Source organism: Rhinolophus sinicus, linkage group LG05 (genome assembly GCF_036562045.2).
Source record: "Rhinolophus sinicus isolate RSC01 linkage group LG05, ASM3656204v1, whole genome shotgun sequence".
Lineage (NCBI taxonomy): Eukaryota > Metazoa > Chordata > Mammalia > Chiroptera > Rhinolophidae > Rhinolophus > Rhinolophus sinicus.
In genome coordinates this window covers 80,725,276-80,736,436 of record NC_133755.1, presented here as the reverse complement: position 1 = coordinate 80,736,436, position 11,161 = coordinate 80,725,276, and the positions used below count along the sequence as shown (strand labels likewise).

The 11,161-nt window shown below is 42.4% G+C and overlaps 1 protein-coding gene and 1 long non-coding RNA gene across 3 annotated transcripts in view; one reads left to right on the top strand and one right to left on the bottom strand.

Annotated features, from left to right (window-relative positions):
• The window catches only part of LOC141571619 (uncharacterized), a 33,844-nt gene that overhangs the window by 10,763 nt on the left and 11,920 nt on the right, over positions 1 to 11,161 (bottom strand). For both annotated transcript variants that reach the window (XR_012496526.1, XR_012496527.1), the window contains exons 2-3: positions 6,758 to 6,881; positions 4,514 to 6,098 (exon numbers count right to left, since the gene is read on the bottom strand). This is a non-coding gene — a long non-coding RNA (uncharacterized LOC141571619). The remainder of the gene's footprint in view (positions 1 to 4,513; positions 6,099 to 6,757; positions 6,882 to 11,161) is intronic.
• Positions 1,081 to 4,519, top strand: FCAR (Fc alpha receptor). Its single transcript, XM_019738697.2, is given in 3 exon segments — positions 1,081 to 2,291; positions 2,293 to 2,510; positions 2,513 to 4,519. Coding segments are annotated over 3 exon segments (795 nt in total). The 5' UTR covers positions 1,081 to 1,914; the 3' UTR covers positions 2,713 to 4,519.

Here is an 11,161-nt window from a genome sequence, read left to right as displayed (position 1 = left end):
CATCAAAATCAGAAAGGAAGATTCAAATTTTCTAAAAATGGAACTAAAATGGATTAAATACTTAAATGTAAGTTCTGAAACCATAAAATTCCTTGAAGAATACATAGGGGAAAAGTTCCTTGATATTGGTTTTGGCAAGTGTTTTTTATATGACAACAAAAGCACAGGCAACAAAAACAAAAAATAGAGACATTGGATTGTATCACATTAAAAAGCTTTTCACAGCAAAGGGAACAGACAACAGAGTTCAAAAAGCAATACATGAAATGGAAGAAAATATTTGCAAACCACATATCTGATAAGGGTTAATACCCAAAATATATAAGGAACTCATACAATTCAGCAGCAAAAGTACAAGTATTTTGATGAAAAAATGGACAAAGGACTTGTATAGACATTTCTCCAAAGAAGACATACAGATGACCAGTAAGTATGTGAAAAGGTGTTCAACATTATTAATCATCAGGGAAATGTAAATCAAAACCACAATGAGAAGAGAGATCACCTCACACTGGTCATAATGGTTATTATCAAAATATAAAAGATAAGAGTTGGTGAGAATGTAGAGAAAAGGGAATCTTTGTACATTATCAGTGAGAATGGAAATTAGTGCAGCCACTATGGAAAATGGTATGAAAGTTCATAAAAAATTAAAAATAGAACTACCATATGATCTAGCAATCCCACTTCTTAGAATACATCCAAAGGATATGAAATCTGAATTTTTTATTTTTTATTTTTATTGGAGAAGGGGAATAGGACTTTATTGGGGAATATGTGTATTTCCAGGACTTTTTTCCAAATCAAGTTGTTGTCCTTTCAATTTTAGTTGTGGAGGGTGCAGCTCAGCTCCAGGTCCAGTTGCCATTGCTAGTTGCAGGAGGGGGGGAGCCCACCATCCCTTGCAGGACTCGAGGAATTGAACTGGCATCCTTGTGGTTGAGAGCCCACTGGCCCATGTGGGAATCGAACCGCAGCCTTCGGAGTTAGGAGCATGGAGCTCTAACCGCCTGAGCCACTGGGCCGGCCCCGAAATCTGAATTTTTGAAGAGATATTTACACTTCCATGTTCATTGTAGCATTATTCATGATAGCCAAGACATAAACACAACGTAAATGTTCATTGATGGATAAATGGAAAAAGAAAATGTGATATACACGTACACAATAGAGTATTATTCAGCCTTAAAAAGAAGGAAATCCTGCTATTTGTGATAATATGGATGAACCTGGAGGACATTATGTTACGTGAAATAAGCCGGACACAGAAAGACAAATACTGTATGATCTCACTTATATATGGAATCTAAGATAGTCAAATTCACAGAAACAAAGAGTAGAATAGTGGTTACTAGAGGCTGGGGGAGGTGGAAATGGGGAGATACTGGCAAAGGGTACAAAGTTTCAGTTATGTAAGATGAGTAAGTTCTGCAGATCTCTGTACAGCACGGTGATTATAGTGAACAATACTTGAAATTTGTTAAGAGGGTAGATCTTAAGTGTTCTCACCACCACCACCCCCAACACACACACATAGAAAGAAAATGGTTACTATGTGAAGTGATGGATTAGCTTGATTGTGGCATTCATTTCACAATGTATACATATATCAAAATATTGAGTTGTACACCTTAAATACATATAACTCCTATTCATCCATTGTACCTCAATAAAGCTGGGAGTAAAACAAGTTCACGGTCTGCCAACACTTACCTGACTACATGGGAATCACCAGGGAGCTAATTAAAAATATAGATTTCCATGAACCAATCCTTGTGGGGCAATCCATGTAGACATTCTCTGACATTAGGTTTTGACCGCATGCTTCCTGTGGATCTTAATGTCTTGTAAGAGTCTGTCATGTGCTAATGTGTACTAACAAGAGGCACACTGGACTGAGGCTGTGTCAGAATTATGGCCCCCAGAGATACCTCCCTCCTCTGTCTCGTGCCCTGTCTAATCCAGAAGATTCAGGCACTGGAAGGGAAATGTCCCATTCCTAAGACATCTGCGGTGCCCAGTTCTGTGATTCCCTGAAATGAGTCTGTGAAGATTCAGTGATGTGGAATACCTGAGTCTTACCTGTATCAACAGGAGATCCTGCAAAACTCCACATCCAAAGTGGTGGCGAGGAGATGGGGATTTCAGAAGGTAGCCGAATTCATCATTAAGCACATGGATACAAACACTGCAGGGCGTTACCAGGGCTGACACAGGAAAACACTCAGCTGGTCAAAGCATAGTGAAGCTCTGGAGATGGTGGTGACAGGCTTGAATGACAAACCCTTTCTCCCTTGTGGTGATGAGCGGAGAGAATATTTCCCTCCAGGGTGGTTCAGCACACATCCCACTTGATAGATTTTTACTGACCAAAGAAAGAGCAGCTGCCTTGCCACAGCACCAAAATGGGGAACACCAAGGCAATTTCACTCCGGGTCCTGTGAACCTCAGCTTCTCAGGGAACTACAGGTGCTGTGGTTGGCACAGTGGCAGCCCTTACGTGTGGTCAGCCCTGAACTTGTGGTCACAGATACCGTGAACCAAGGTTACACGATGGAGAATTAGATCCGAATGGGAGCAGCAGGGCTGGTCCTCGTGGCTCTCTTGGCCATACTGGCTGAAAACTGGCACAGCCATAAGCTTCCACACAAAGCACACTTAGAAGACTTACCTGAACTGACCTCAAGTACACAGAAATGTCAGACAGAATAGACCTTTGGAATACCCCCTAATGACCACCAGGTAGACACTGCAAGTGGAAAGGAATCATTACTTGTGAGGGCCTGCAAAGCTGCTTGGAGAACACAAGGGAGAAAGAGGCACTAAGAAGCTTGGGTCCATTTCCAAGCCAACCAAACGGTATTTTCTTATATGGGTCTGATATATGTGCACCCCACCTTCCTGGACGTTGGTGATAAAACGCTCACTATAGTCTTGGTTTAACTCACTTCCTGTGATAAAAATAATGCAAAGCATTCTCACTTCTCCTTGCAGACTGTTTTTCACCCTTCCTCTATAAGAGTTCTAGCTCATAACTTCAGTTTGTCTTGACTTCATCAGCAAAACCAAATATCCTTACATCCTCCTTTATAAGACCTTAACACTTAGAATTCCATTAATTATTAGTACTAATAATACATTAATGATTAATACTGTTTGCTAAACACACCATATATTCCATGACAGGTGTGCTTCTAGTTTCCCTACACTAAAAATTGTGTATTAATACAAGCTTTCCCCATTGTTAAAAAGAACTGACTCTAGGTGGTGAACACACAATGCGATATATAGATGATGGATTATAGAATTGTACACTTGAAACCTATATAATTTTACTAACCAATGTCACTCCAATAAATTTGTTTTTTTCAATAAATCTAATAAAAATCAATTTAAAATAAATAAATAATATAATAATAAAAATATAGATTTCCAGACTTCACTACCCACCGAATCTGAATCTCTGGGCAGTGATTCTGGGGAATTTGTACTTTAAGGACGCTCCCAGGAGATTTTGGCGAGCTGAGCTAGTCTGGGACCAGTTGGCAGAGAAGATACGCCCAAGTTCCTTAGGCTGGCATCAGGGCTCTCCGCAGTCTGGCCGCTGATTACTGCTAGAGAAGATGATGCCATGTAGAAGATCTGTGACCTTACAAAGTCTTGGTGACACCGGTGACAATTTTGCCATGCCTATGTCTTGTCCTTGGGCATTCCTCTCACCTTAGCAACTGCCTAAATACATGTCACTCTTAACTCCTACCCACTTTGTCCACCATCTCACTCGTAGCAGATGACCTTGCCTTCCACTTGGCAAGAAAATAAGAAACGAAAAATGTGAGCTCCCACAGCCTGTCCCTTCTCCCACCCCTCATCCTTTCCTTTGTTTCTGTGACAGGGGCCTTGTCTCTGTGATAAGGTTCACGGCTTTGCTCAACCTCAGCTTCTTTGACACTTTTCTGCCTGGTGCTCCTAAAGCCCGCTCTTTACTTTCTGGACCCTTTACAGGCTTTTCCTTTTAGCCAACATCACATTTGTCCACGTTCCTAGGAGTCAGTGCTTTGCGCGCTCTGCTCTCTTCTCACCGGATCTCCTCTCCTGGAGGATCTCATCTAACCCAGAGCCTTCTACTCAGCTCCACGCCCTTTATTGTAACTGTCCATCCGACAGGCCAATGGCGTCGTCCCTCAAGCATCTGAAACCCAAACGCTGCCCCCTCCCAAGTGTTTCTCCTTTACAGGGCCTCCATCTCCCACAGTGCACACCTGGAAGTTATCCCCTCACCCCCACATCCAGTCAGTGGCCAGACCTGATATACTCCGGCCGATCTCATCTCATTTCATGCTCATATTCGTTCTGGTCCTCGGACTAGCTCCCTCCCCCAGCAATCCCCAGCTTCAAAGACCCCCTTCCTACTCCATGCGACAGCTTGCGGGCGGTTATGTGGGCCCGGTTGCCCCTGCTCGCTGGGCGGGGCGCCCGCGGCTGTCGGTGAGCCCCAGCCTGCAGCCCTCACCTGGGCGCTTTCAACACTAAGCCTTCGCTCAGCTCATGGTTGTGTCTGCACACCGCGGCCGCTCCAGGACCTGCTTTTCTGCCCCCGGTCCTTGGCGATGGCCAGCCCCACTGCGGTCGCCGCCGGTGCCCCCAACGTCGCTTTCCAAGCTCAGGAACTCCTCTCGGTTGTAGATGTCTGTGCGACCGGCGCTGCGTCCCGTTAGACGCCTGGCACTCGATAAGTCTCTGCAATGGTCTTTCCGGGGACCCGCACACCCTCCGAGCTCCCCAGGGGGCCAAGCAGAGAAGCAGCGACAGTCCCGCGTCCTCCCGCCCCGGCCCATCCCATCCGCTCCCCGGCTCTGTGCTGCGCCCCCGCCAGGACTCCAACCCCCGGTGCCCGGGCCTGAGGGCCTGAGAGCCCTGACCTGGCGCCCCGTGGTCTTAGTGCCGCCTAACCTGTCAGCTGGGCTTTGTGTGCGTCCAGCTTGCCCTGTGTCTCCGTCTCGCATTTATTGAGAGATATGTTATATCTAATGTATAAGGTTCTAATTATCCTCCCTCAAATTTCCTGCTTCAGGGCTGGAATTTTAAATACTATCTCTTCTAACAGTGAGTTAGGGGAACGTTGGCCGGTCACACAAACTTTCTAAGTTTCCATGTTCTCACCTCTGAAAGAAGGGGATTTAAGTAATGGGTTTCTGAAGTCCTTCCCAGCTTTGAATAATTGGAAAGGCCATTCACAGGGAAAAGAAGTTAGTAAGTAAATAAACAAACACGCACACATATACATAAATATATAAAATGTGGCTCGATGCTACGGGGCGATTCAGTGATCTTTAGAAGGTGATGTTGAAAAGCGATCAGTTCTGCTGGCAGCTGGAGGTGGTGGGACACGAAGGCTTCCGAGGGAGGTGATGTTTCACGTGGGGTCTCAGGGAGCAGTAGAATGTCACCAGCTGGGAAAGGCCTCAGGCAGAGGCACAGCAGGGACAGAAGGAGCTGGGAGTGGTGCTGTTCTGATACCCTTCCTGCCACTGGCGTCTTGGTGACACTCTTGGCTCAAATGTCACCTCCTCCATGAAACTTTCCTTTATTTTTTTCTCTTTTCCCCAGTTAGGTGCTCTCTCTTCTGTGCCAGTATTACATCTTGAATATACCTCAATTTTGTTGTGTTGCATTGCTAGAAATGTGGAAATAAATTTCTTAGAGCTTGGTATAAGAAAGGCTTCCTAGCTTGAAGTTAATGTATCTTTTCACTTTTCATGCATGAATGTAGTGAGACTTGAGTTCAAAAGGTGACCTGTGGGGGTGGATGCCATGTTCCTGGAGGCACCGATGATGTCATTTTTCATATAAGAATGAAGCAGCCTTGGGTGGCTAGATGGCTCAGTTAGTTAGAGCGTGAGCTCTGAACAATAGGGTTGCCGGTTCGATTCCCACATGGGCCAGTGAGCTGCGCCCGCCACAATTAGATTGAAGACAACGAGCTGATGCTGAGCTTCCAGAGGGGCGGCGGGATGGCTCAGTTGGTTAGAGTGTGAGCTCTCAACAAGGTTGCCGGTTCAATTCCCGCATGGGATGGTGGACTGTGTCCCCTGCAACTAAGATTGAAAACAGCGACTGGACTTGAAGCTGAGTTGTGCCCTCCACAACTAGATTGAAGGACAATGATTTGGAGCTGATGGACCCTGGAGAAGCACACTGTTCCCAATATTCCCCAATAAAATTTTTTTAAAAATTAAAGGTTTATTAAAAAAAAAAATGAGGCAGCCTTTACCACACTGCTCTTCCTAGGGGAGTGGCACCAACAGAGTTCTGGCAGGTGCTATCTACACAGAAGTGACAATGACTTAGCACATTTCTGTTTGCTTCTGTCTTTGTGCTCTGGGCCTGCTCTGTTCTTGGTCATATCAAGGAATCAAGGTGGTGTGATTGTTTTGCATACCTGTTTCATTCTCTTCAAGTTAATTATCAAGTCAAATACCTACTGTCTTCTTTTCTTACTGAATGTCTAACATAGTACTTAGTAAATATTTTTACATTAGTGATTGACTGAACCACTAAATAAAATGAACTTGGAACATAAGAGGGAAATCGAAAATGTTTATTACATGTGTTTTTTATATAGCCATCTCTGCCACCTCATTAGAAAGAATATCTCAAATGTAAACAGTAGGTCTAATGTATCACGCAAATGCTGAGATATCATTTAATTACAAGTGTGGTGGGCTGCAAATGTGTTTTTAAGTAGGGTGCTCACCTGTTTTTCACCACGTCAGAGGGAGGATGAGGAGCGCTGGGAAGGGGTGAAGCCAAACACCAGAAGTGTAAATCCCCAGATGAAGATGTGCTGCAGTTCCAGCCCTAATTATTGGAGAACCTTCCTGAGGGTAAGAAACATAGGAAGGAGGTTTTAGGAGCAAGAAGGGGGCTGTTGTAGGGGTAATCTGACTGCTACGTCTGTCACTGTAGTGATGGCCACAATACCTTCGGTTCATCTGGTTACTTCTGTTCTGCCTCACTGCGTACTAGAATCTGCGCAGCTGGAGGCAGAGGACAGAGGAGAAAGGACAGGGTAACCTAAGGGGCCACCATCAAAGCCTTTAGTCCAGTGTCATTGCTAAGGGCAGATCCCACTTCTTGGCTCAGATATCCTGAGCTGCCTCCTCTCCTGGTGCCTTGTGCCCAGTGCCTTGAGCCCACAGCCCCTTCAGTCCAGAAGTCTTTCTCATTCTGCCAACCACATGTCTCTCTTCACCCAGCTGCTCTAGTTTAGAATGTGTTTCCTGTATTTTTAATCAGTCAGTCCTTGGTTCTCCTCCACATTTATCAATCAGGGAACATTTGCCAGTTTAGAAAAATAATTTTGAAACTTTTGGGGGCAATATTTACCTTTTTAAAATGGAATTTTGCCGCAAAGTAGACAAACGTGATGCATGAGTTCTTTGGGTAATTTAAAATCTTCATTTTTTTTTTTTTTTGGTATATGAAAATTTTTATACTATTTGTGGAACCCCTGAAGCAACTCTGGGTTGTGCAGAATAGTTTGAAAACCATTGATCTAGGTGAAGTTGTCTCTTATTCAGAACAGAATATTTTAAAAAATATTTTTAAGGGGATATAATAGAGGCATGTTACAAGTATGGCTTAAGTCCTAGCTCTACTACTTATTAGCTCTGTGACCTTGAGCAGGAAGAACCTTTCTAAGTTTCCATTTCTTGACATGTAAACTAGTAATAACACTGTTTACTTTGACGAACTAACTGACAATTAGGTAAGCTGACATGGATAAAATATGTAGCATTCTGTCATCTAGCACTGCTCAGTACATGGTAGCTCCCTTCCCCCTTTCAATGTGTGACCTGTTTTCATATGTGCAAAGTGCTAAAGAAACTTACAGGAGAGATGGACCAGTGTAGCCCACGGGCCACAGGAAAATCTCAAGAGCAGTTGCCACCTGGACCAGACCTTAATTGTTGAAGTTTTTGTTGACTGTTTGCAGGTTAAATCTTCCCACCTCCCATTTTTCCTAGTGGTTTTATTTAGTTGGGAGATAAGAATGACAAAAGAGTAGGTAGACAAAGACTCAAATCCACAATCATTTTCTGCAACTGCCCAGGTGGTGGGGGGGTACTTGGGAATGTGGCCTGAAAGCTCTGGGGTAGTGAGTGTGGTGAAGGAGGAACCCCATTCAGGAAAGCTCATTTAAAAGTGTCAGAGCTAAAGGGATGTCATCTCCATAGGTCTGCTTTCTTTAAGACCATCTGCTGCCTCACCTCGTGCTCACTAGGGCTGTCGTCCCTCCCACTTAAGCCAAAGCCTGCCCTTTCAGGCCTTTTCTCTTCTGCCCTGTTTGAGGTTGGGGGTGGAGTTGGAAGAATATGAAGGGAATTGTAGAAGCTGCCCCGCCTACTCTTCCCACACCCTCCCATGACTCCAGCTCCTCTGTTAGCAAGTTCTTATTGGACATTTGTGCTGGTAACTACCTTCATCTCTCTACACACCTACACATTATTATCTCATTCTTACAAATCTCATTCCACCTCTTAATTCTCCACCCCATCACATGCTCCCTTTTCTCTGTTTACCCCATGTCTGGGGTTCCTTGACAACTGCCACCACTGTCCATTATCCCACAGAACAGCTTTTCTTATGGAATCCTGGCACTGCCTCCCCTTCCCTCCTGCTGGACATTATTCAGTATCATCCAAGCACTGCTATAGCTTCCTCTTTTCCCAGCTGCATCTCTCTCCAATTCCCAGGATTCTGAAGACACAGGCTCCACAACTGAGCTGCCCTGCTGGTTAATTCCCAGCACCTATGTGTGACTAACAACTGCAAGTTCTCCCTCCTATTCTAGCAAACGGTCCCAAAAGAATAGGGCCTTGGGCTGTGAAGGGCTGCACTCAGGAGATTTAAGAGCTGTCACTCCTGGAAATTGAGGAAGCAAAATGAAGACAGTATATCTTAGGTGTATTCTAGAAGGGGGTGTGGAGGAGTCTAAAAGAGGAAAGATCCGTGAAACAGAAGGTAGAAGTTATTGGAAAAATAAGAATACCTAGTTTATAGCCCTTCTTCTCATGGTATTGGGCATAAAAATTTGAACTAGGAAGTTAAGAAACCTTCTGAATAATAAACATGCGATCCTAGAAGCCCTCATATTAAATTATTCATACGGAGGCAGCAAAAAGAAGAGGTCTTTCCCTTAGTTACTCCTTCCTTGGCTTTCTTATAACCCACCCTCAATCCCTTCTATGTACCTACACATTCTCATCTCATTCTTCTTACAAATCTCAATCCACCCTAGGACTCTAACAAGATGCAGTGAAAACAGTGCTAAGGGGGGAAATTATAGCTGTAAATGCTTATATTAAAAAAGAAGACCTCAAATCAATTACCTACTTTACAACTTTAGGAACTAGCAAAAGGAGAATTAAACCCAAAACTAGTCGATGAAAGGAAACGATAAAGATTAGAGCAGCGATAAATAAAAAAGAGGATCGAGAAACAATAGTGAAAATAAATGAAACAAAACATTGGTTCTTTGAAAAGATTAACAAAATTGAGAAACAATTACATAGCTTGACTAAGAACAAAAGGAGTAGATTCAAATTAATAAAGTCAGAAACAGGGAGGGGACACTATTTCTGATGCCACAGAAGTAGAAAGGATGAAAAGAGAGTACTGTGAACAATCGCAAACCAAAGAATCGGGTAACCTAGATGGAATGGAAAATTCCTAGAAACACAAAGCCTATCAAGACTGAATAAAAAAGAAATAGAAAATCTGAGTGAACCTGTAACTAGTAAGAAGATTAAATCAGTCATCATAAACCTTCTGACAAGGAAAAGACCTGGAGTTGATGGCTTCACCAGTGAATTCTGCTAAACATTAAAGAACAAATACCAACCCCTCCTCAGATTCTTCCAAAGAATTGAAAAGGAGAGAACATATCCTAACTCATTCTATGAAGCTAGCATTGCCCTGACACCAAAGTCAGACAAAGAAAAGACTCTACAAGAAAGGAAAAAATACAGACCGATATCCTTATAAACATTGATGCAAAATTCAACAAAATACTAGCAAACTGAATCTAGTAGCATGTTAAAATCATTATACGCCAAGTGGGGTCAACATATGAAAATGGATCAATGTTATATACCACATTAAGAGAATGAAGGAAAAAACCCAAATGATCATCTCAATAGATACAGAAAAAGCATTTGACAAAATCCAACACTCTTTAATGATAAAAGCACTTAACAAATTAGGAGTAGAAGGAAACTGCCTCAACATAATAAAAACCATATATGAAAAACACACAGCTGACATCATACTTAATGGTGAAAGACAGAAAGCTTTTCCTATAATTTCAGGAAGAAGACAAAAATGCCTGTATTTGCCACTTCTATTCAAAATAGTATTAGAAATTCTAGCCAGAGCAATTAGGCAAGAAAAAGAAATAACATGCATTCAAACTGGAAAGGAAGAAGTAAAATGATCTCTGCTCACAGATAACATAGTCTTATAAGTAGAAAATCATAAAGATTACACACACACACACACACACACACACACAAAACTTGTTAGAATGAATAAATGAATTCAGCAAAGTAGCAAGATACACATTTAATACACAGAATCAGTTGTGTTTCTATACACTAACAGTAAACAATACAAAAAAATTAAAAACCCAGTTTCATATATAATAGCATAAAACAAATTCTTAGGAATTAACCAAGGAGGTGAATGCTGTGTGCACTGAAAACTACAAAACATTGTGAGAGAAATTAAAGAAGACATAAATAAATACAGACATTCCATGTTCATGGTTTGGAAGACAATATTATTAAAATGTCAATACTACCCAAAGCAATCTACAAATTCAGTGCAATCCCTATCAAAATCCTAATGATGTTTTCTTTAGAAATAAAAATATCCATCCTAAAATTCATATGGAATCTCAAAGGACCTCAAATTGCTAAAACAATCTTGAAAAAGAAAAAAGGCTTTCTCATTTGAACATTTACTACAAAGCTACAGTAATTGAAACAGCGTGGTACTGGCATAAGGACAGATACACAGACCAATGGAGTAAAGCAGAGTGCCCCAAAATAAGCTCTTGACTATGTAGTCAAATAATTTTCAACAAGAATGTCAAGAC